At 33.2% G+C, this 25,903-nt stretch overlaps 1 protein-coding gene across 1 annotated transcript in view; it reads left to right on the top strand.

Annotated features, from left to right (window-relative positions):
- The window catches only part of LOC145259802 (N-alpha-acetyltransferase 35, NatC auxiliary subunit-like), a 68,029-nt gene that overhangs the window by 7,345 nt on the left and 34,781 nt on the right, over positions 1–25,903 (top strand). The window contains exons 3-8 of the mRNA XM_080117588.1: positions 3,089–3,203; positions 7,054–7,128; positions 9,750–9,917; positions 11,942–12,052; positions 18,898–18,948; positions 23,277–23,360. Coding sequence (XP_079973714.1) covers positions 3,089–3,203; positions 7,054–7,128; positions 9,750–9,917; positions 11,942–12,052; positions 18,898–18,948; positions 23,277–23,360 — 604 coding nt within the window. The remainder of the gene's footprint in view (positions 1–3,088; positions 3,204–7,053; positions 7,129–9,749; positions 9,918–11,941; positions 12,053–18,897; positions 18,949–23,276; positions 23,361–25,903) is intronic.

Genomic DNA, 25,903 nt, shown 5'->3' with positions numbered 1-25,903 from the left:
AGTTCAGTGATGGACGCTGTTGACACGATGGACACCACTGACATGAAGGTTTCCAATATAGTGATTAGTGGTCATCATTGACATCATAGTCTCAATGTCATATTCAATAGTAAATAGATTTAGTTTCTTTGCATGACTCTTGATTTCGCTAACAGCTATATCATTACTCCAAGTAGACTATGAGAAAATACAAGAGCATCCACCATATATATATATATATATATACATATAATTTTTATCATTTTTTCGAGGGTAAAGTTACATATGGTCGCTACAAACAGCCATCTGTTTCAGTCAATGTTTGTAGTGACCATATGTAGCTGTTTACCCTCGAAAAAATAATAAAAATTATTTTGCTCTTGTTATCGAGCACTATCTAACAACCTCGTTGTATTCATTAGTCCCTACTTTTGAACATCTCAAACCTGAATTATATATATATATATATATTAGTGATGGGACAATTCCAATATTTTTCCTGATTCCGATAGAATTACCAATTCCATGCTAAATTCCCGATTCCGATACAATTACCGATTCCGATTCTTTATAAATCTCTAATTATTTAACTGTAATATTGTTATTTCCCCCCAATGTTTGTAAGAACACATGTTAAATGTGCAAATATTTTCCTAAACGTCAAAATACACTTGTGGTGAATGATCTATCGATTTTAGCTTTACTGTTATTTTAAAATCAGTAAATATTTATTATTTTATCATTATTACCAGCAATGGAAAATTTTAGTTTAAACAAAATCAAACAAAAAAAGACAATTCAAAGAATCGTTTTGGCATCGGAAAATAGGTATAAATTTTTACGATACCGATTCCAATACCCACAAATCTTCCGATTTTTCCAATTCTTGATTCCGATTAATTGTCCCAACACTAATATATATATAACTTAAATAAGTTAGAATGTATTGAATTAAAAAAAAACAGCATTTTTAAAAAAATGCTCAATACATATGTAGAGTTACAAGTTTTTTTTTTTTTTTACAAAGAAGTCACAACTTATCAAAGCCTGAAAGCCACTCAAGGATAAGGGTTAATGAGTGTACAGTGGTCAAGGGGAACATATCGTAGTAATCGTTAGTAGTGGAAATTTAGTAAATTGGATTTCTTAAAGGGATGGCTCATCAAGAACCTGTTTATGTTGGACTTAAAGACAACCATATTGTAGTCAGTTGGAAAGCAGGAAAACGGAACAAAGTTCCACAGTCGTGCAGTTCTAAGAAAAAAGCTTTGTTCATGGAATCAAAGTTTAGGTTTAGGCACAGATAAAAAGTGGGGAAAATTATAGATAGTGGTTTCAGCTAGACGAATGTTTTTCGTGAAAGTCAGGCCAGGGAGGACCATAAATTGGAGCTCAGATGAGCACTTGCCATGAAAATAACAAAGCAGGGACAAGCTCGCAACATCTCTTCTATGGGAAGAGGTTGGAGGGAAGAGAAAAGGGTATCCCCTACTAGGCTACGAAATCTATTTTGAACTCTGTCAAAGCAGAATATGGTGCTTCTAGTAGCTCCTGTCAAAATGTGGCAACAGTACTCCATCCTTGGACGTACTTGGCTCTTATGCAGGTAGAGAATTGTATCAGCAGTGAGATATCTACTGGAGTGGTAGAACGATCCCATCATTTTTCCAGCAGCCTTGGCAATGGATTTGATGTACGTGTTTCATCTCGGATCAGGAGTAACAGTCAGATCTAGATGCTTGTCAAAGCATGGAGCCGCCCCAAGACGAGAGCCATTCATTTCGATTGATACCAGACAGAAATCAAAATGTTGATGATGGAAAGATCAAAACTTGGTCTTAGATGCATTAAAATTAACCAGCCACCTCTTTCCCCATTGCACCATGTGATCAAGATCAGAGGAGAAAGAATCAAAAAGAACTTGGTCGTTTACGACCTTTGAAGTGTTACCATAGATGGCAGTGTTGTCAGCATAAATGTCTACGAATGATCTTAGGATGTGATTTGAGAGATGATTGATGTACATCAGGAAGAGAGTTGGGCCCAGGATGGACCCCTGAGAGACTCCAGCATTAATACTTTGAGCTTCTGATTTCTGCCCATCAACCACTATTCTTATGAACCTATCAGAGAGAAATGATTTAATAATTGAAAAATGAAATTAGATAAACATTAGAAAAAGACTACAGATTAATTTATGTTTCAACAAAATTAATCGTCTTCTAAAGGGTTTATGTCTTGAACCCCCAAGGAGACAATATTGTTGAAACTTAAATGAATCCACTTAAGGTTTTATTGGTGTTTATATAATTTTACTTATATATTTATTTATTAGTAATGGGATGATTAATCAGAATCGAGAATCGGAGAAATTGAAAGATTTAGGGGGTATCGGAATCAGTAAAATTGATGCCTATTTTCCGATACGAAAATGATTCTTTTAATTGTCTTTATTTATTTGATTTTGTTTAAATCAAAACCTTCCATTGCTGGTAATAATGATAAAATAATAAATATTTATTGATTTTAAAATACCAGTAAAGCTAAAATCGATAGATCATCCTCCACAAATGTATTTTGATGTTTAGGAAAATATCTGAATATTAAACATGTATTTTTACGAAAATCAGGGGGAAATTATCTTATAGTTAAATAATTAAAGATTTATAAAGAATTGGAATTGGTAATTCTATCAGAATCTGGAATTCAGTCCGGAATTGGGAAAAATATAGGAACTTTTCCATCACTAATATATATATATATTAGAGATAAACCCATTTTTATTTCATTTACATGGTTTTAAGGTATAAAATTTTCTAAGCAGTCTAAAAATAAAATCATTCTAATGGACGAAACACATCAAATGTATGCTGTAATGCCTACGAATTCCCATTAAACACTTAAAAATGATTGTCTTTGTAAAAATAGAACTTCTTGATCAATTTATGATTTTTTGAATATGCTATTGCTTTCTTACGGGCATGTATATCATTACAGATTTTTCTGGATAAGAACCAATCTTTCACTTTTTGTTTGTTTTTTTTGTAACATTAACCTATGTTCATAAATGTGGCCATCATCTGTTATAACTTTTCTAGTTTTATTTTAGTTTCAGTTTATTTGAGGCCATGTCGGCCATTGAGATGATGGATCCCAAAATGGATGCTGGGATGCTTTGTAACCAGACAAAAAGAAAAGTATTAAATTTTGAGCAGTCGATTCAGGTAAGTCTCAACCAAAAATGGGTATTTAAAATTGGATTGTAAGCCATGTTTAATTTCCAAAGAGTTTCCGATGGGTAGCTATTCTATACAAGTCTTGGAGATAGAAGAATTTTCAGTAGGCAGCTGTTCTGTACTGGTTCTGGACTTTATAATTTTGCAGGCAAAGAACAAAAGATCCTTCTCATGCTGGAATGCTAAAAGATTAAGTTTTTATGGAGTAATTCTGATTTCTGATTGGGTGATAGCAGAACGTGGTTCAATTTGATTTGTCTGTTCCTATCGGCAGCATTTATAAATAGAATTTCCCAACTTTCAGGGATCATATCCCCATTAGATATAAAAATATTGCAACAATTTTCTATTTCTCATCTCTAACTGATGAGCAATTTAATTTCATTAGCCTGATTTTTTATTTTTTTAAAATCTTTTTGTAATCAGTTTCTTAAAACCCAATTTAAGTGAATTTCTGAGAAATGCAATCAAGTACCAACTGAAACTTTTCACCTGGATTGGTTTTTTAAAGTAATCAATCCCCAGTATCAATGGATATTGATTTTATGGGGTCCTCAAAGTTTTTTTTCATAAATCATAGTTCTTAACTATGGAGATCCAGAATAAATATATATATATTTTTTTATTGTTGTCCAAAAAATCAATTTAATTTTGAGATTATAATGTTTTTTTCTTGTCAGAAATTTTTTTTTTTGGATAAAAATAAATAAGTTCAAAACAAAAATTTAGTATCTTCATTTTTTCTGCGAATAATTGTGTTGCTAGTTATTTAAAAAAAGATCAAAATCCAACCATTCTGTCAACAAATGTTTTACCACTATACCATTGACAATATCTATAAAAATAAGGAAATTGTAACAAGCTTATATATTTTATATACAAGGGGCATGTAATAAGTAATGCCCCTGACCCACTTCCCGTAGCAGTAGAGCAACAAAACTTGGCACAGTTATTAGTCTTTCTCTACATAGGAACCACCCAGAGTTATGCATTTCTCCCATCGTTTGATGCAGCTCTGGAAACCGTTTTTGTAGAACACCCCAGGTTAGTCCTCCAACCACGACGTAACTTCAGAAATCAAGGCTGCATCATCTGGGAAACGCTTTCCTTTCAAAAACAGCTTCATGGCTGGGAAGAGGTGAAAGTCAGAGGGTACAAGGTCAGGGGAGTAGGGAGGATGGGGTAGGATTTTATAACCACACGCCTATGCTTCTGATCTGGCGACATGCAAGTTGTGGACTGGAACGTTGTCCTGCAGGAGGAGGGTACCGTTGTTGATCTTGCCCCACCTCTTGATTTTTATAGCTTCCCTTAATTTCCTCAAAAGTGAAGCATAATAGGCTCCTATAATTGTGGTATCCTTTGCCAGGAAATCTGTCATCACTACTCCGTCCTGGTTCCAGAAGACTGTGAGCATGACCTTACCAGCAGAGGGCTGCACCCTTGTCTTCTTTGGGGGTGGTGAGTCCAAGTGTTTCCACTGCATTGACTGGGCTTTGGTCTCTGGATCATAGTGATGGACCCAGGTTTCATCCTGTGTAATCAGTCTTTTAAAAAACTTTGACTCATCTTCTTGGCACATCTCCAAATTCATCCTCGAGCACTCAACGCGTTCTCGCTTCTGGAATGGTGTGAGCCACCTGGGAATCCATCTGGCAGACACCTTATGAATATGCAAATGGTCATGAATGATAGTTTCCACAGACCCTGTACTAATCTTGACATCTTGGGCTATTTGGCGAATAGTAATGCGCCGATCTTCCAAAATAGCAGCCTCAACCTAACGGACAGATGCCTCATCAATGGCAGAAGAGGGGGGGGGCGACCAAGTCTGGGAGCTGTTTCCACAGACTTCTGGCCATGTTTGAATTCACGATGCCAGCGTTTTACAAGGTCATATGATGGGGCATTATCACCATAAGTTTCTTTCATTTCATCAAAAGTCTCCTGTGGTGTGCGTCCTTTCAAATACAAAATCCAGATCACTGCTCGACATTCAACAAGCTCTATTTCACACCTGACTCATTTCAAACACCTGTAAAACAGAAACCACAATTAGTTCAGAGCTGTAATTTGCCACATAACCCGTAGAGATATAAATCGTTGCACATGCAAAATTTCAGCTAGATCAGACAACTGGAAATGGGTCAGGGGCATTACTTATTGCACGCCCCTCGTAGATTATTAACTACTTAGAGTGCTCTGTTATTTGTACAAATAACTATACCAACAATAACAAAGGTGTGTAGGATATTATTAATACATTTATAATGAATGGATTTCCAGTGAAACTGCAATAAAGTGTTTAGATAAGCCTATTTTAATTTTCATGTTATTGTTATAAAACTCTGCGGGAGTGCATATCCAACACTGTGCAAATTGTGTGTCTTACCTCTATACCTTCGACAATATCTACAAAGGAAAAGAAATTTTAATAACTACTCCTTCCGTTCGGAAATAGTTAGCACAGAAATTCTGAATTTGATCAAAAATACTTGGTACACTGTTAAGTGTTGAGACATTTTGTTGAACAAAGATGGCGGTAGTAAATCAAATCCATGAAGAATCAATGCAGTCACGATCTCGGGTGTTGAGTAATTCTTAGTAACAAAGATGACAGCGTAGAATCAATGCAGTCACAATTCGGTCGGTTCAAGACAGAGGTTGACAGCAAACTGAATTAAATCCAAAATTCAATATTTTTTCGAATAAATTTGAAGGTTTCTGATTGGTTGATTGTCCTAACTGTAAGTTCTAAGAAAGATTGTCGGAATCATTGGGGGGTCATACCCTTATCAGTAATCAAAAAAATTTTAATATTGATGAGATAGGATTTTTGAATGAAAATACAGGTTAACTTAATCTAATAATTTTAAAAATTGCAGGAAGACATTAGATTGACTCTGTACAATTAAATAAAAACAATACAAATAACTACCAAATTGACTCTGTACAATTAAATAAAAATAATATAAGTAACTACCAAATGATATGGTGTATTTATTCAATACATGTTAGTTTACGTTTCAAATTTTCTTAAATTAAAATCAAAATAAGTTTGCCTTTTCATTCTAGCTGTGATTTTAATAAATGCTGGAGCTTGTAATCATTGCCATCAGAAAAAATAATTTGTTTCATTGTCTGTTGTAAAGTCAGGAATTTTTTTTACATAGGCATCACCACTTATTAAGGCCCAGAGACCACTCAAGGATAAGGGTTAATAAGTGTACAGTAGTCAATTGGACAATATAGTAATGGATAGTAATGGAAATTCGGTAAATTTGTAAATTTAAGTGGAACGGCTCATCAAAAACTTCTTTATGTTGGACTTGAAGGCAACCATATTGTAGTCAGCTGGAAAACGGAAGACAGCTCCACAGGTGTGCAGTTCTAACCTTTGTTCATGGAATTTACGTTTAAGTTTAGGCACAGATAAAGAGTGGGGGGAATTATTGATAGTGTTTCTTGTGAAAGTTTGGCGAGGAGGGGACCATAGATTGAAGCTCAGTCAAGCACTTGCCACGAAAATAACGATAAAGCAAAAATGTTGTTCAACTTCGATCTTTGCAATGCCTGAAAGCTGTCCTCCACTGCTTGAATTAAATTGTCTACATTCATTGTCTCTGGGTGTGCAAGTTCTGTTTTGGTTCTGTTCCAAAGTTGATTTTCAAGTTATCTCGATTGAATTAAACAGCTGATAGTTCATGAATATTTGTAAAATGGAAAATGTTTCACTAATTACATTTTATTTGATGGTTCCTCTCTAAATAATTGTCCACGATAAAATTACAGACAGAAATCATAAATTGCATATTCTTTTGTTTTTCTCTAATTTCAGGCTGAGACTGTGAAAATAAAAGATCTGACTTATCCTGAATTAATTGGCATCATGGATGCAACTTTAGCCTGTCTTGTAAGTATGGATATTTGAGCATTGATGCAGAATATGAACTGTGCTGAAATAATAATGTTATTATCTAGAAACTCATTTGGCGCTTCTTGATTATAATAGCAAAATCCGAAAATCGGGTACTTGTTCAGTTTAATCAAAACATTAAAAAATGAAAATATTGAAAAAAGTTTAAATTGTACGTATCTGATATGGAATGAAGTTCACTGAAAAAAAATTTCACTTAATTTCATCAAGTAGTTTTTTTATTTTTTTTACCACGAAGAAACAATTTGATACCGAGCAGAAAGTATGATTTTTAGCAAGAAAAGATAGTATTAAAAATGGGGAGGGAGTGTCGGCGCTTTGAGTTATCTCCCCATGGCATGTTCAAAAAATTCCAAGATAGCTATCTTCAACATGCTGTCATAAAAACGTGTTTTTCTGCTCTAACAAAAAAAAAACTACTCAATCAAATTAAGTGAAATTTTTTTTGCAGAGATCTTCAGTCCAACACGGATATGTACAATATAACCTTTTTTTTTCAATATTTTCATTTTTTAATGTCTTGATTAAACTGTACAAGTGCCAAAAATCGAAATATTGAATTTCAAGTAAAACCAATGGTATCTACTTAACTGTCATGCCTCAGTAATGAACATATCCAAAAATTATGAAAAACGATAAGGAAGAAAATTAATTATCAATGAAAACAGTTTTCAAAGACAATTAGTGAAAGTTTAGTTTTACTAGTTAATTTTCTACATTATCGTTTTTTGTAATTTTTGGATATGTTCATTACTGTGACATGACAGTTAATGAGGTAATATGAATTTATTGCCTGTATCCCAAGTGAGAACAGAGTAGATACTCCACTTGGAGCTTAACTCAAAAGTCAGATGGTACTGCTGATAATTTTTGATCACGGTAGAATTTTATCACAAAAAATGAAAAAATGAAATGCAAAACATAAGAGCAAAATGCAGTAATTTTATTGCCAAATATCTAAACTTATTTTAAAATAAATTGTTCCAAAATCAAATATAGCATCATAGATAGAATTTTATTAAGTATAAAAAAAAATTCACTTTTTTAAATGAGTGTGAAGTGTATTAGGATATTATGGCGCAGACAAGGGGTTCGAAATGTGACACATTGCAAAACAAATATAAAATCTGCTCCTTTAACCTGTGAGCTGACTGTGTTAAGATGCTGTTTTTCACCACCTTTGCAACTAGAAGTCACTACCCACTGAGCCAACTACTACATGTTAACATGTGAGATAAACAGCTATTTCTGTTGACAAAAGAAGTCCTCTCACGTTATTGCAGCTACAAGGACAGAAGACATGTTAAAAAAAGAAAGATCTGCTTTTTTTTATCACTGAGTTGACTGTTAAGATGCTGTTTGTTAAAGCTGCCTATATTTGACCCTCTGAGGAATGGGTAAAGAAAAAACATGGAATACATAAAAGAATAAAGCATCAGAAAGGATGACAGATTTGAAAACAAATGTTTAACATTTTTTTTTAATTTTTTTATTTTGTTATTATTTGCAGCTACAAGGAGAGAGACAGACAAACTTTAACTACCACATCATCACTACGACTACCTTAATAACTGTCACTACCCAATGAGCCAACCCTTCTTTTGTTACATTGTTACAACTGCAGGGAGAGAGGAAGATGCATAAACTTCAGTTGCCACATTACCACTATGACCACAGACAACACTATCCAATGAGCCCACTACTACATGTCCACAAGAGAGACAAATAGCTGTTTCTGTTAAAGAAGACTGTGGACAATGTGTGGTGATCAAAAATATTCTCCAAAACAGGAAACTGTCGCCCCCCCCCCGGAAATGGTACATATCTTGGAGGACACTATCCATGTCTATGAACTCCATCCAGTTGTTTATTTTTAGACGGTGTTCTGTCCTATTACGACTTTTCGGTGCAGCTAGATGTTAAACGTGTTTTCAATCTGAGAATAGAAACCCCACATGTATTGAAATAAAATGTCAAAGAATATGACGCCATTGAGCAAATAAAAATGTTCACAATTTTTCTTAAATTTTTTTATTATTCGCAAGTATAAGGAGAGAGGAAAACACAAACTTTAGCTGCCACATCACCACCACAACTACTTTTACAACTAGACATCGCTATCCAATGAGCCAACTACTATGTGTTAACAAGAGATGACCAGCTGCTTCTGTTGACAAAAGAATTTCCCCCCATCCTATGCTACATAACAATTACGAATAGTTTGATAGTTTCAAAAACATCTTTCAAAGAAAACAAACAATTTTGTGTTGTTAATATGAAATCAGGACATCATCTAATGCTCCTGAAAGTTCCTGACTTCTGATGCAATCTTTTACCTGTACGATACATCCTAAGATAAAGTACTACTGTCACATCTGTGGAAATGCTGCTCTGAGCATTTTTTTTTTTTGCCTTCACAGAGTACAAGACTGAGAATAACACTCGAGGACAGTAGTCCGAACAATCCAAATTATCAATCCTCATCTCAAAAATTCAGAAACGTAATTTATCTTCCATATTTTCATTGTCATATCTTTGGTGATAACCAACTGTTTAACTTGTTGATTCCAAAGTCTCTTTTCCTCTGATCATTTCAGGTCACCTGGCTTGAAGGTCATTCATTGGCGCAGACTGTATTTACAAATCTTTACCTCCACAATCCATACATCATCGAAGACCGCAACCTGAAAGCTTTTTGTATATGTATGTTGAAGATTGTTGATATCATCCGAGATCGAGTGAACAGGGCTGGAGCTTTTGAAGAGGTATTTGTTATCGCCTTCTTATATTCGCTTCCTTTTAACCTTTTATTCGACATATATAAAAGTAAGCATTTAAACAATATATCACTGAAAAGCATGGAGAGTTTCTGTTTAACATCTTAATGATTTTTTCCAATTTACATATTAATGTTTTTGATACTTCTACAGTTTAATCAAGATATAAAAAAATGAGAATATAGGAAAAAAGTTATATTGTATATATCCGTTTTGGACTGAAGTTCTCCAAAAATAAATTTCACTTAATTTGATCGAGTAATTTCTTTTTCCACGGCAGAAAAACATGTTTTTATGACAGTGTGCTGAGGGTAGCCATGTTTGAAATTTTAGAACACGCCACAGAGAGTTTACTCGGTCTAATGCGCTTACCCCCCCCCTCCGCCCCATCTTAAATAATTGCTTTTCTTAAAAATCGAAACACTGTTACCTTTTGATCAGTATCATAACAAATTGTTTTTTCACTGTAAAAAAAAAAAAAACTACTTGATCAAATTAAGTGAAATTTTTTTTTTTTTAAAGAACTTTATTTCATAATGGATATATACAATATAACTTTTTTTTATATATTTTCATTTTTAATGTCTTGATTAAACTGTACAAGTACCATGTTTTTGTAAAATTTTTTTTTTTAGTATTATCGAATGTTTGTATGTAGGTTCCATATGTTACATGTTATTGCATTGTTTCCGCTAGCACTTTCTACTAAAACCTCAGTCACCTTCAGGCATTGTTTATCTGCTGGGTTTTAAAAACGTGTGGCTATATATAGAAAAGTATGTTTGGGGAGTTGTGGTCACGTGTTTAAGGCATATCCAATTGGATGTATGTATATTTAAACAGGTGTATTAAAATTGCAATATAATAAAATTTACAACCCCCCCCCTACTTATTGTTAATTGCCTACCTAGACACTTTAAAATTTTATGACTGGATTTGTAATTAATATCATTTATTGTTGTGTGTTTCATTTTTATATACAAGGCCTCTAGAATTTTGAACCATTTTATGTTGGGATCATTATGTAAGATTTTTATGTTTTCAATCATAATTTTCCTGTGTGGGCAGCCATGTTTTTTAGATGTAGACTTATGGAACTGGAGTCTGAAAGGTTGAGTGTTTGTTGTCAGGAAAAGTTAAGTATGTGTATACGTTTACATGGTGTTTGGGTAAATGAGTGATCTTTTAAAATGATTCAGTAGATGATGTGCTAGAAGTATTTTAAATAAATAATCAGACACAATTACGGTCCGAGATCTTGTGGTTAAGAATGCCGGTACATATCTATTTAGTTAAAATTATCGATTGCAGTTACTTCCCCTTGGATCTTGCAAACTCTCCAACTTGGCCTTCGGGACAAGATCAAAGTGTAGTATCTGTTCTTCAGATGCTGCACTTCAATTTCTTGTTCTCTGTCAGTGGAGGAGAAATCCTTCACGACTGAGACAATTTTTATTTTCTGTTCCTTTTCTCCACGTTAAAAAACGACCCTGGTGTCTAACTCTGTCCCGTGGGGAGGCATAGTAAATAGGAACATTAAAACCTACAAGAAAATTATAAATTGCTAAACTCAATAATTTTTATTTTCATGTGGAAATTATTTTTCTACTAGATTGTTTTTTGTAACTTTTGGAGTTTATACTAATTTCGCCATGACACATAAGTAGATAATGTTTTCACCTGAAATGCGTTGGTTTAAAAGATAACCAATCTACACAAGCACCAGTTATATATTTTTATGTGTAAAATTCACTCCTAAACTAATAAACTGATCATAATGAATTATAGAATGTATATTCTAAGGAATACAGTAATATGCGCACATTATTATTTTTCTTTGTAAATTTTACAGTTTAGAGGATGTGCCTCTCTCCCAAATATTGAATTTAGTTCATTTCACGGAAACCCTTTTATCAAACTTATACATGACCTTGTGTCTATCGTCCTAGAGAGGAGGTGATTAAAATCAGCTTGACTGCCTATCACTCTATCACTTATCATTTGTTTTTCAGGAAGATTTCCAGCCTGTAACTTATGGATTCAAAATGGCTGCTGAAACGTCAGATGTGCGTGCAATTGGAATGATGAAAGAAGTTGAAGAAGAACTGAACAGAATAATTAAGGTAGATCTTCTTGTTTTTCTTAAGCTTTTTTTCTGATGCGGTATACTGATCTACCCATTTTGAGAATAATGGACTTAACCAGAGACAATAAATATAGTTACTAGTGTTGGGACGATTAATCAGAATCAGGAATCGAAAACATTGGAACTTTTTGGGGTATTGGAATAGGTATCAGAACCAGTATTGGAACTAGAAAAATTTGTGCCCATTTTCTGACGCCCAAAACGATTCTTTCTGTGGTTTTTGTTTCTTTTGTTTTTTGTTTAAAACTTCATTTTCTACAGTTCATATTGAAATCGTAAATATTTATTGATTTTAAATTATCAGTAAAACTAAGATCTATAGATTATCCCCACAAGTGTATCTGTACGTTAGGAAAAATACATGCACATATTTCATGGGTTTTGTGGTAATCTTCCCCCCCCCCCCATCCACCCCCGCACATACATATGCATAAAAATAAATATATTTAGAAATTTAAAAAAAATTAGAACAGAATCTGTAATTGCATCAGAATTGGGGAAAAGATATTGGAATCGTCCCATCACTAATAATTACATTAAAGGAGTGTGACTCAACTTGGGACTTGAACGTTGTGATCTCTGATATATGCCAGTCGAGGTTTTTATCTTGACAAATAGCCAGACAGAAACTGGTAGGCTAAGGCATTCATTCTGTGTAGATCTAGGAGGTCCACTCTCCCAGGCCTTGCCTTTCATCTTTTGGGTGGAGTAAGTTTATTGCTTACTGCCTGAGTTAGCCTGACTGACAGGGCTACTTAAGCACTTTTTAATAAGTCAGAGTGCTTTTCCATTAGAAATGCTGGCTTAACTTTCCCCCACCTTTCAACATTATGGCACATCTCCATTCAATAGAAAAGAAGCAAATACAATCATCCGTGGCAGTTATGGCCCCAGAATTATGATGTGTACTTTTGTAACATATTTTTTGTTAATCATATTATTGTGTTTGTTTTGATTATTACTGGTCTGCAAGGCCGCAACACTGGTGGCAAGGTTTCGAAAACTATATCTCACAACATTAATGTTGAGGATTTATTCAAAAATTACTCAAACCTTTCTAATTTAACTATTAATTTGCAAAAGATAGTTACCACATACCAAACTACCTACTGAAATACTAAAACTCTTATTAAAAATCTTTATCAAAATATGGATAGAAGGCGAATTCCCAGATATATGGAGATTAACCACAATAATAGCAATCCCCAAACCAGGAAAAGAAAACTCAAACCCACAAAACTATAGGCGAATTTCACTAACCAGTTGTTTGTGTAAAACAGTGGAGAGAATAGTCAACGACAGACTAGTGTGATACTTAGAATCCAACAACATTATCCCTAACCTACAGTGTGGCTTCCGTAACAAAAGAAGTACAATCGATCACCTGATTCGCCTAGAAACAACTGTAAGAGAAGCATTTATAAGGAACGAACACCTCTCGGCAATCTTCTTTGACTTGGAGAAAGCATATGACTCTACCTGGAAATTTGGAATAATGAGAGATCTTAACGACCTCAATCTGAAAGGCAGACTACCACAATTTATAAAGGGTTTTTTATCAGATCACAAATTTAAAGTCCGCATTGGATCAACCTATTCAGATACCAACATCCAAGAAGAGGGAGTCCCACAAGGGAGTATTCTATCTGTAACTTTGTTTAGTATTAAAATAAACAACATAACAAAGTGCCTAACTCCCAGTGTTGACGGATCTTTATATGTGGATGACCTCCTGGTATATTGCAGGTCAAAATATATACATACCATAGAACACAAGCTCCAACAATGCCTAAATAGATGAAAAACGTGGTCAATAGAAAATGGATTTAAATTCTCTGAAACAAAAACCAAATGTGTACACTTCTGCCAAATGAGGAAACTCCATAACGACCCTCGTTTGAAACTTGAAAATACAGAAATTCCCATTGTAGACGAATATAAATTCCTAGGTTTGACATTTGATAAAAAACTGACATTCAACCCCCGCCTGAAGAACCTGAAAACAAACTGCAATAAAAGACTGCAGCTGGTGCGCATTATAGCCCACACAGAATGGGGTGCAAATCAAAAAACCCTTCTGAAATTATACAGGTCATTGATCAGGTCAAAACTTGACCATGGATGTTTCATTTATCGGTCGACCAGAAGAACTTACTTAAAGACACTAGACCCGATCTACCACGGAGGGCTGAGACTGGTACTGGGAGCCTTCAGAACATCCTCAGTGGAAAGTCTACACGTAGAGGCCAATGAGATACCATTAGATACAAGGGGCCATAAATTAGCTACCCAATACAAACTAAAATCATGTCCAAACAACCCTGCATACAATGACACATTCCATCCAAGACACAGTGAACTATTCGAAGCAAAAGAAAAAGCTATAAAACCCTTCAGCCTACGAATGAAAACGATATTACGAGAATCAGAGATAACAACCCAAAATATCGATGATCATGCACTTTCTGAAATCCCACCTTGGATACTCAAAAAAACCCAAAATGATCTTCGAACTAAGTAAACTCCCCAAAGTAAAAACCCACCCTAACACCTATCAGGAAAAACTCCATGATATACTTCTAGATTACCCCGATCATCTGCACATCTACACAACAGAACAGCATGTGCAGCTGTTCTGAATGGAACAACTCACCAGAAGGCACTACCAACTGAAAGCTCCATTTTCACTGGAGAAGTTTGTGCTATTGACCTTGCTCTCAACATTCTAACAAAAAATAAACACAAAAAGTTTATAATTTTCTCAGATTCGCTCTCTGTTCTATCATCATTGGACAATATAAAGTTTGAGAACCCACTAATCACTAAACTATTGAATAGACTAAACTCGATGACTACCCACAAAGAGGTAATAATGTGCTGGATTGCAAGCCATATCGGAGTGAAAGGTAATGAAAGAGCAAACTTAGCAGCCAAATCAGCTTTAAACGGAAACCCTGAACCCATCAATATTCCTTACAGACTTTAAATACAAACTTAATAAACTGTTTTATGCAAAATGGCAACAGCGCTGAAATAATAACACAAGTAGCAAGCTTTTCCAGATTAAACCCAGCTTAGGAGAATGGGGACGATCCCCACAAAAATCAAGAAAAGAACAAGTTGTTATATCCAGAACACACATTGGCCACACAAACCTTACTCACTCCTACATACTCAGGCAAGAGCAACCACCACAATGCCTAACATGCCAAAAGACCTACACAATAAAGCATATCTTTGTAGAATGCCGAGCCTACGCTACCGCGAGAAATCGCTGCCTAAAAACCAACAATATGAAAGACATTTTTAAAAACACATGCACAGACAACATTCTCTCATTTATGATAGAGATACAACTATACCAAAAAATATAACATCAAGGCCTTACCAAAAAAAAAATAAACTTTCAACTAAAACAGATAAAACTTGTATATATATATATATATATATATATATATATATATATATATATATATATATATATATATATATATATACACACGTTTTATTTTTTATTACAGTTTTTATTAATTACCATTTCCACTATATATATATATATATATATATATATATATATATATATATATATATGAGGGATGCTCTGAAAATAATGCCTTCTATATTTTTATTCCGCCAAGTGGATCAGGGGGAATTATAAATTGCATTTCTATGATGACTGAACTTATGCATTCATGACTTGAAAGTTTCATCTCACTGTTGCAGATATTGACAGTGTGAGATTCTAAGAAAGCGACCCCTGTCATGAACTTGTGTCAAAAGCAGAGATGTGCCATTGAATTCCTCCATGCAGAAAAAAATTGAGCCGATCAACATTCACTGCTGCTTGTTGAACATTTATAAAGCCGATGCAGTTGATATCAGTATAGTGAGGAGATGGGTTTGCCGATTTCAAAGTGACGACAGTGATGTGAGTGACAAAGTGTGCTCTGGACTTTTACAACTGAGGCATCAAAAGAGGTTGGCAAAAGTGCATTGAGAATGGTAGTGTCTATGTAGAAAAATAAATTCTGGAGCACAAAAGGTTGGTCGTTTTAACGGTACCACTCCCATCTTCTTAGCTCTTTAACGTTTTAGTTTTTGAGTTAAGAAATAGGTGGCCTTACTTTGGAACAACCCTTGCGTGTATGTATGTGTGTGTGTATATATATATGTCAGGTCATGTCATGTGCTACTGCTACAATGTAACCCAGTACTACCTGCCTCATGGTCGGGTCACCGGCGACTAAACTGGTTCCCCCAGCAGACTTGTTTGGTGAGGAGGACGGCTAGTCTCCCTGAAGGATTAAAAACAAGACCTTCCAAAGGGCGAATGAACTCTTTTTCTGGGTCAACGGCCAACTAGCACCGTGTATATTTGTGTATGTGTATTGGGGTGGAGAGGGCTCCCGTAAGCCGTGGTGAAGGCAACCTTTCTAGGAGAAGCAAATCTCTGATTTAAAAAACCATAAAGCGGAAGACCATTACCCGCATTAAGCTGGTCTGCAGTTTAATTTGTTGCTGGCTATCTTGCTCTTGCTTGTTGCTGGATCTCAACATTTTGAACCGAGAGAGAGACTTAGCTGTCGTACAAAGCTAAGACTCTGTAACATCATATTTGTATAGATACTCCCTCAGGCATTTGGCTCATGGATTTTAAATGTCTGAGGGAGTGGCACTCGTCTGACAAGATGTTGAAATCATCATGTGTATATATATATATATATATATTAGTGATGGGATTATTCCAATATTTTTCCTGCTTCTGTACTAAATTACCGAATCTGATTCTTTATAAATTTCTAAATATTTAAATATAGAGTCATTATTTTTCCCGATTACCATAAAAACACATCCTAAATGTGCAGATATTTTCCTAAACAAAAAATATGCTTGTAGGAATTATCTATCGATTTTAGTCTTACTAATAAATATTTATTATTTTATAGTTATTACTGGTAAAATTAAAAAAAGACAAAAGAATCGTTTTGGCATTGGAAAATATGCACAAATTTTTCCAATAACAATTCCTATACCTCTAAATATTCTAATTTTTCCTATTCCGATTCTGATTAATCGTCTCAACACTAATATATAGAATTGCCCGCTTATGGAACTTAGTTCCACTGGCATGCTTTCCAGCTGACTACAACATGATTGTCTTCAAATCCAATGTAAACAAATTTTTGATGTCTCCCTCCCTTAAATAATCGAATTCTATCTAGCTTCCCCTACCATCGATCACTAAGTTGTTGTCTCAGTGACCACCTTACACTCACTAACCGTTATCCTCAAGTGGCATTCCGGCCTTAATAAGCAGTGACTTCCTTATAAAAGAAAAATGTTTGTCTATATACTGTATGGTAGAAAAAATTCAGGTTTATAAGTGTTATATTTTTATTATTATTATTATTCTTGTTGTTATTGTTATTATTATTCTTGTTGTTGGTGTTATTGTTCGTTGTTAGGAAGTCTTATTAAAAGTGATGTTGCGTTCTGTGTTCGTGTTATGAAGAGATTCATATATATAAAATGTTCATACTTAGAAGTGTAGAAGCTCTTTGAGTGAGGAGACAGTGTTGAGACAGTCTTAGTGTTCACATTGTAGATATGAGATGTAGAGACATTGTGTATGTGAAGACATTTTAAAACACAGGATATATAAGACATATAATGACAATTTAACTTTACCTTTTGGTAGAATTACAACACAAAGATGACGTTTATAAAAACACATGATGGGTTTATTTCTTCTTCGACTGGTCGGTGGTTTTCTTAGTCAGGAATTCAAAGTTTTACATTCTATGTTTCAAAGGTGACCGTCTCGCTTCCAGATGTTCAACTGTCCATCTCTGGACTCCAGACTGTCGTCTCTCGTCCTCAGCCTCTCTCTTGCTTAACTCTCAAGTTTTTAACTATATCGAGAACTTCCCATTTTCCATGACGTCATACACATGTTCAAACGTGTCTTCTTTCACGTGTTCTGGAAATGCGTGTCCAAAACTTTTTCCTTTGTTTACAAAAGGAATTTTAACCTATATTTCCAGTAACCTATATTTCCAATATGTTAAAAACATGTTTATTAAATTATCCTATAGTTGCATTCTTCAATTCAATTTCATAACAGAATTGACAAATGCACATTCCTTTTCTTAAAACTATTTTATCTCTAAGCTAAACAATGGTTTGTTTTTACATTCCATTTTCTAATTCTCTCTCGTAATTTATTTCTAAACCTAAATTACGAGGTTCGAATTTCGTCTATTCTATTTCATTTTCACTTTAACTAAATCTCTCTATTTTTATACTTACATGAAAAGGGGACAGCCCTTATCATGTAACATAAGTTTCTGTAGCTAAGCAATACTCGAAACATGTTGTGCAGTCTCTCTTTGAACAAAAAATGCAAGTAACGTATTATTTGGAATGTTGGCACAAATGTGGATATATGTTGGGCAATATATGTTGGGCAATATATGTTGGGCAATATATGTTGGGCAATATAACACATTCAAGTTCTTGAATGGAGTCATTGCACTAACATTGAATCCGAGATACTTCCTTAGATAATACCAGATTTGCATGCACATATGAATGCAAACAAAATCAATCAAAATGGATATTAAAACATTTGTATTTTATTTTTATTTTTTTTAAAACAGACATGCAAAGTCTCATTTTCACAAACTTATGAATTGTACAAATAATAACATGGAAGACATGCCTACGTTAAAAATGAGGTATTAACAAAAATGCTTAACATCGAGTGAGTGTTGAATTGAAATTCCATTTTTAGTGATCATTTTTCTTTGTTTTCTATGGCAGAATACTCGAATTAAACCGGGTACTGACCGTGATTCTGACACCGAATTAGAGGTGAGTTGATTTTTATTCTAAATATAAGTAGATGTTTCTGAAATATAAATTATAAATATTATTCTAAATATAAGTTGATGTTTATTCTAAATATAAGTAGATGTTTCTGAATTTTTGAGATGAGGATTAGTTATTCGTATTATTTGGATTATTCAAACTACTGTTCTCATCTTGAGTGTCATTTTCATGTTTCGGTCGACGTAACCTTCGACTTCTTCAGGTATATCTTGTCGAACTTGGGAATTTCATCTGAATTCCCAAGTTCGACGAGATAAACTTGAAGAAGGTCAGAGATTACATTTCACAAAACATTGTGAAAATTACACTCAAGATGAGAACAGTAGTCTGAAGAATTCAAATAATATGAATAAAAGTTTCCATTTTTGTTCAGATTTTCCCCTATATTAAAAAACGAAAAGTAAAAAAATTTCTGTATGTATACGAAACAAAAATACCATGTTCCAAAAATCAAGTAAATTGATCACTTGGTTTTATTGAGGTTGTTTTTTGGACCCTATCTAAGAGTTAGTGTAGTGGTAAGGCAGGTCGATTTGCAACTTTTTTCAGAAAATTAACATGGCACTGGTGATGATAGTTGGGATTGTATGTGATAAGAACAGATACCAAAAATTAGAGTCCCATCTTGAACAGAAAATTGAGCATTTAATTTTAAAAATCCTTCATTTTCAGAGCATTTTTCACAACACTGACTTTGAAATTTCACTATTTTTATAAAAATTCACTTAAAATTGATATATTTATTTGAAATACATTGAAAGAAAAGTCAATACATGAGTTATAATTTTAATTATGAATCACAACTAGCAAAATATCTCAACTTTTACTGCATTGATTAAACAAAAATTGTAAAAAAAGCTAATTAGCAACTAAGTCTTTTAAATTTCACAATTCAAAAAGATATGTGGAGATGTATTACACAATATAACAACTTGATACAAGTTACAGAACCATGTGTTTTAATTTTTTATTAAATGCAATAATATAAACTGTTATAATAGAAGTAAATTGTTCTGTATAATTTCCTTTTGAGGAAAATAAAGGTCTAATTTGCTGGCACGATGACTTTGTAATAATGTGTCTGTCTTGCTTCCTGCCCATATACAACTTTTTGAGAAAAATCAATCAAATTTGATCAGTGTGTGGCTACAAAATTGATAGCAGTAATCTTTTTCATATTTTTTTTTTTTTTTTTTTTCACTATTTCTGGAAAAAACAACACAAAAAAAAGCAAAACAATTATTTGAAAATACTTATTTTTTAAAAATATTTTTGCGATGTAATATGAATAAAACTAACTATTGTTTGAGTAAATTAAGAAAACTAATAAAATTCAATAGATAAATATTTATTTACTTAATGGACAAAATCCTTTGAATGTGCTCTTCTCTCACATCCAATTCATCTGAGTTTATCATCGATATTATATTATCTGGAAGTAGTGCAAAAGCACTAGATTTTGAACAGTTTAAAACAGTAATTTGGATTTCAGTTAACTGTTTTGTTCTCTAAATCATATTAAAATATACTGTTGATGGTTTAAAAAAATATTGTCGGTTTTGATCTCAAACCAACTAAGTGCATACACTTGGATGATAAATTTGACCAAAATGTTTTATTTATCATAGTGTTTGAGGATAGACAACTCTAGTCCATAAACACGTTAATCTTGTGGTTTATGTTAGCCATCTTCCTTGATTCAAGGGCCCAGTTTTCTAAGTTAACTTCTCCACAAGAAATGTCAACAGCATACTCAAAAAGTAGCCTCTGATCTTCACACTTAAATTATTTGTTTCTTCTGCTGTCAGATAATAATGATCGGGAGGGACACTAATTTTTTAGAATTCTACTTGAGGAAAATCTTGATAATTATTGATACAAAGTTTCCCCAAAGGACAAGTAAATGTTAGGCTTTTTGTTGTTCCATCAATTAATTTAAAAATTGCTGTAAATGGCAGTTCTTCTAGTGGAACCTGAAAATTGAAAAATTTGCATGTTTAATAATAGAGCCAAATTACATAATAAATACCAATACATTATTTTATTTTCCACAAAAAAGGAACATAATTGCAAGTGAATCTATAGAAATAATTTTACCTCCTTGTTAGGAGGTCAAGCGCAGATTATATGCCTTGTTTGACAATTTTCTGTCTTGCACTTTACTGCAAAGTCATCACATCTCAAGACAGAAAGTTTACAGCTACAAGAAGATATATCAAACAGTCTGTCTAGCTGTTCCTTCATTCTTTTCACTTTGATTGCTGCAAGAGATTTCCTGTCAATCTGTTTGGCCCTCTTATAGCAAAATATATTGACCTTCTGTCCTATATAATGTTACCTTAACAAGGGCAATTGTGGATTGACTGCTTGCTGAATACTAATTATTTCCTTGGCAATTAACTTAGAAATCTCACTATTTTTTAAGTGGGGGTAACTGTTTTTGAGGAAATAACTAAACTGAATGACTTGTCGTGAAGTTGTGGTGCTGTTTCATCCAAATGACAAGGTGGACCAGCAAATTTTGTGAACCACGGGTTAAAACTGAACGTCGTGCTTTACTGACATTCTAATCTGAAAAGTAAAATAAATAAATGGATTATAACTGAAGGAAACTGTATTAGGCTATCTTCCAGTTTCATACGTCAAAAAATAAGTGCTAGTTATAAGAAATAATGAAAAACTTTGTAGAGTTGAATTAGATGTATTGAAGAGAGAGGTCCAAACCAAATCAGAGGCATAATAGTGTTTAGTTTAGACATTTTTAGCAGATTTTAGCTCCTCCTTCAATAACACGAATTTATCCATAAAGAGATTCATTCTTGCTATAGCTGTGCCATTTTAAATGAGTGTTTAGAGTTTTAAAAACCAGTGCTTGTGCATCTATGTTACTATGCTATTTTTAATAGTATTTTCAAGTTAAATTTAATTTTTATGAAATTTTTGTTTATTACATTTTTAGGCGAAAGTACAGAATTGTTACAATACAACCTCCTTCCCATATTAAGAATGGCTTTCTAAATAACAAAGTTATTTTAGCATAATAACATAGATGCACAAATAACGATAAACCTTTAAAGTAGTTTCCTTATTTACTCGTATTAAACTTTGTGGGTTATCTGATTTTAAATTATAATTTTAGAAGAAAAACACTGCTTAAAAACAATTACTCCCTAAAAATAAAAGAAATTAAAATTTGACACTAATTTTCTGCAAAGTATTTTTTTAATAAGTAGAAAACTTGAAAATTTACGTGGTTATGTTTCGTAAAGAATGTGTAGAATAAAATTCTATGGACTTTTTTTTTTTGTTTTGTTTTAATATAAAACTGGAGTATTACCATAAATTAATAAAAATTTCAAATAGAATTTGATGTGAAATATTAGGTTGGTGCAAAAATAATGTTTTTGACGTTCATTTGAACTTCAAAAAATGCCATTATTTTTGCACCAACCTAATAGAAACACAAATTAAAAAAGATAAAACGGATATATTTAAATTCACTGCAGAACTTGAAATATAATAATATATATTCTAAACAAGTCTTTTTGGTTTTTCCTTTCGAAATAAGCATAAATCGTAATGTTTTCAAATTAAATAATAAACAAACGTTAATTTTCAATATCAATAACGAGCGTGTTTTGCGACGGTGAAATCTAAAATGTTTCCACCTCAAAAAAGTTCCTGAAATGAAAAATCGAACTTTGGTTATTATTATTTAAAAAAACATAATTTTGCCTTTACACTTAATATTTATTTTATTAATTCATTATCCTCACTCATTTTATTTAAAAATGTAGTTTAAAATATATTCTAAATAATGATTCCATTTTCATAACAGTACGGATTGTTTTGATGACGGGATGTTCTTAAAAATTCACCGAAAAACTTTTAATCGCTTCAATTTTTCAACTTTTAAAGTCATTTCCTCAAAGATAACGATTTTGAGAAAAATATTTTGTGTAGGTCTTTTCTATGTCAAGCCTCAACTATCATCACCGTTGCCTCACTGGGGTTCCAAAATCGACTTGCCCTAGTGTAGTGGTAGATGCACCAACCCACTTGTGACAACAATACTCGATGCAGGGACGAATTATGGCTTTTTTAAGATATAAGATACTCTCTGGTATGAGTGATTTTCTAGCGTGGTAGAGGGAGTTCACCTTCTTTGCAGCAGCCTTTGGCAATGTCCTCAATGTGTTTGTTCCATGAACCGTAGTTTTAGGAAACCTGCAATAGATTTAATTTTCTTGCCATCAACCACACATATCCTTTTTTAAAATTATTTTTTTTATTTTTATTTTTTTTTCCAGCACAATTTATCAGTTGCAGTTTACAACAGAATTAAGTTTTACCGAATGCTTTTGACTGTGCTGATGTCATTCAGTAAAGAAAAAGTGAGTATTGCTTTTTAATTTCTATCTTATCTGTTCTGTTACGATCATTGCAAATATTACTGTGTTAGGCCCAGTAATCTAAGGTTTGTAGAGTGCAGAGTTACCGTCCTTGGTTCGGTTTTACTATTTATGTTCATAAATTAAGCCATGACAAATGTATGTTAAGGCATACTTGCTTTTGATGATTCTCTATTCGTCTGATATTTAAGCATAAGTTTTTTTTTTTTTTTTAGAATTAAGAATATTTTCTTAAAATACGAGTCAAACAAAAAGAAAAAAAATTTTCTCTTAACTTAAAATAAGAAAAATTGTAATTTTTTTTATTTTTAGTAAATGTGTACAAAAATAAAATGACAATGAAAAGTAAATATATTAAATTATTTAATTCCCCAAGTTTCAGCCCATTAGTTTGAAAAAAAAAAAAAAAAAAAAAGAAACTTGTTTATTTTTTTAAAAAGATTTTTAGCAGAAAAAAAGCAAAACAAACCAGCATGCCAGTTATTCATCGCTAGTTTGAATCACAGATTTTATATAGGGAAGATAACTAAAAACTCAATTTTCGCTAATTGTCTTTGAAAACTATTTACATTAATAAAAATCGAAATAATGAATTTCAAGTAAAACCAATGCTATCTATTTAATTTTAATGTAACAATAATGAACATATCCAAAAATTATGAAAAACAATAAGGTAGAAAATTAATTATTAATGAAAACAATTTTCAAAGACAATTAGCAAAAATTGAGTTTTTAGTTATCTCCCCGAGATAAAACCCGTGATTCAAACTAGAGGCAGTTCGTCTCAGTTTAAATTAGTTGCTTCTTATTCCTGACGCAATAATCCCAGGCTACTTGCATGACCTCCATGAATATCACAGGAATAGAAAATCAGCAGAAGCTGTTGTCTATGTACATTTATTGTGCCTTAATTTTTTTTTTTTTTTTTTTTACTCATGTTCACCCCTTACAAAGTATATCGCCACTTGGACGTAAGGGGCTACTATTTGGAGCCATGTCTAGGAAAGATTAACAGGATATTTGTTTATGTTACATTTAAACTTCTGTATATCAGTACAGCCAGGGCAGCAGGAAGGGAATTCCAAAGTCTAGCTGTTCGATGGAAGAAACTATTAGAATAGAAAGCTTTCTGGCATTTAGGGACATCAACAGTGAAGGGGGGGAGATCTTATTGCTAAGCTTGTTTGTTAGGGAATATGTACGTCGAGGGGGGTACAAGTGAAACAAGTTCATCAGAACATATTCCATTAAAATATTTGTAAAACAGGCACAATGATGCAACATTGTAGCGATGGGACACGGGATGGCGCTTAGTCGATAAAGTGGGGCCGATTAGATTGACAACTATTTTTTTTGGACTTTAACTACAACACTAGAAATGTTTGATCAGACTAAAAACATTCCTTGTGTACTTGGTGGCTTATTGATTGTCATCATTGTAAATGACATAAAGTTTTATGCATTGCATATTGTATATTTTTTTGTCTGTAACCAATTACGAGGTCCTGAGTATGACTTTAAAAGACATGCAGTGGTGAGGCCCTTATTAGGGGATGTGAGAAATGTGAAGTTGATCCCAGAGTCATAACATCTGTTAAGGCATCTGATGCTACCAGATCAGGCTGTCTGAAGATACAGGCTTCTTGAACAGAAATGCACCAAACATTGATGTTATTGTTTTTTCCTTCCCCTTTACAAAACGCAATCCTGTTCTGCAGTCAAAAATAGAAACTTTTCTACAAAACAATCAAACCAAACACCATGAATAAATATTTGACGATATACAGAACTGGAAACATAAAACCTTTTTCCAAAATTACTGGATTTGCCATTAAAAAGATTCCTTCAGTCTTTGACAGACTATGGATACCCACCATAGGGGTGCCTGCATGTGAAATTTTTGTGGCAGAAGGTGCGCAATCTCCAACCACACCTCTCTTGAGATGACATTGTTAAATACCAGTGGCAAGTGACGTGTACGTACAGGACAACTGGAAACAAATGCAGAGAAGCGGAGAGCACATACAGCGCCAAGAATTCACAAATGGTCACCCATCTGGTACTAGCCAAGCTCAAGGTTACTTAACTTTGGTAATCTGATGAGAACCTGTGTGTCAGTGTTAAATAATCCAAAAAGGCTTATATACTGTAAAACAAAACAACCAAACCAAACCAAACGCTGCATAAATATTTGAAAATATAAACAACTACAAGCATAAAACTTTTCCAAACCTACTGGATTTGGCATTAAATAATTAAAAAAGAGTTGATATGCCATAAAACAAAATAACCAAATTAAATCCATCATAATGCATTTCCATTCATTTGTCAGTCATTTTTTTTGTTAAATTGTAAAGTAACATTCTACCTCCTTCCCCTAAAGAAATCATGCATGCACATGCTTCGGCCAAACAAACAAGTTGATGAACATTTTATAAATATTTTTCAAATTTGGAATGAAAATAGTTTTCCCAGTCAATATTTACTTTTGGTTTTTGCGATTCTTTGTTTCTAGTTCACTTCAT

This window comes from Euprymna scolopes, chromosome 35 (genome assembly GCF_053919585.1).
Source record: "Euprymna scolopes isolate OS-2025 chromosome 35, ASM5391958v1, whole genome shotgun sequence".
NCBI classification, from domain to species: domain Eukaryota; kingdom Metazoa; phylum Mollusca; class Cephalopoda; order Sepiida; family Sepiolidae; genus Euprymna; species Euprymna scolopes.
Note: the sequence above shows the minus strand (reverse complement) of the source record. Positions and strands in the feature narration are given on the sequence as shown.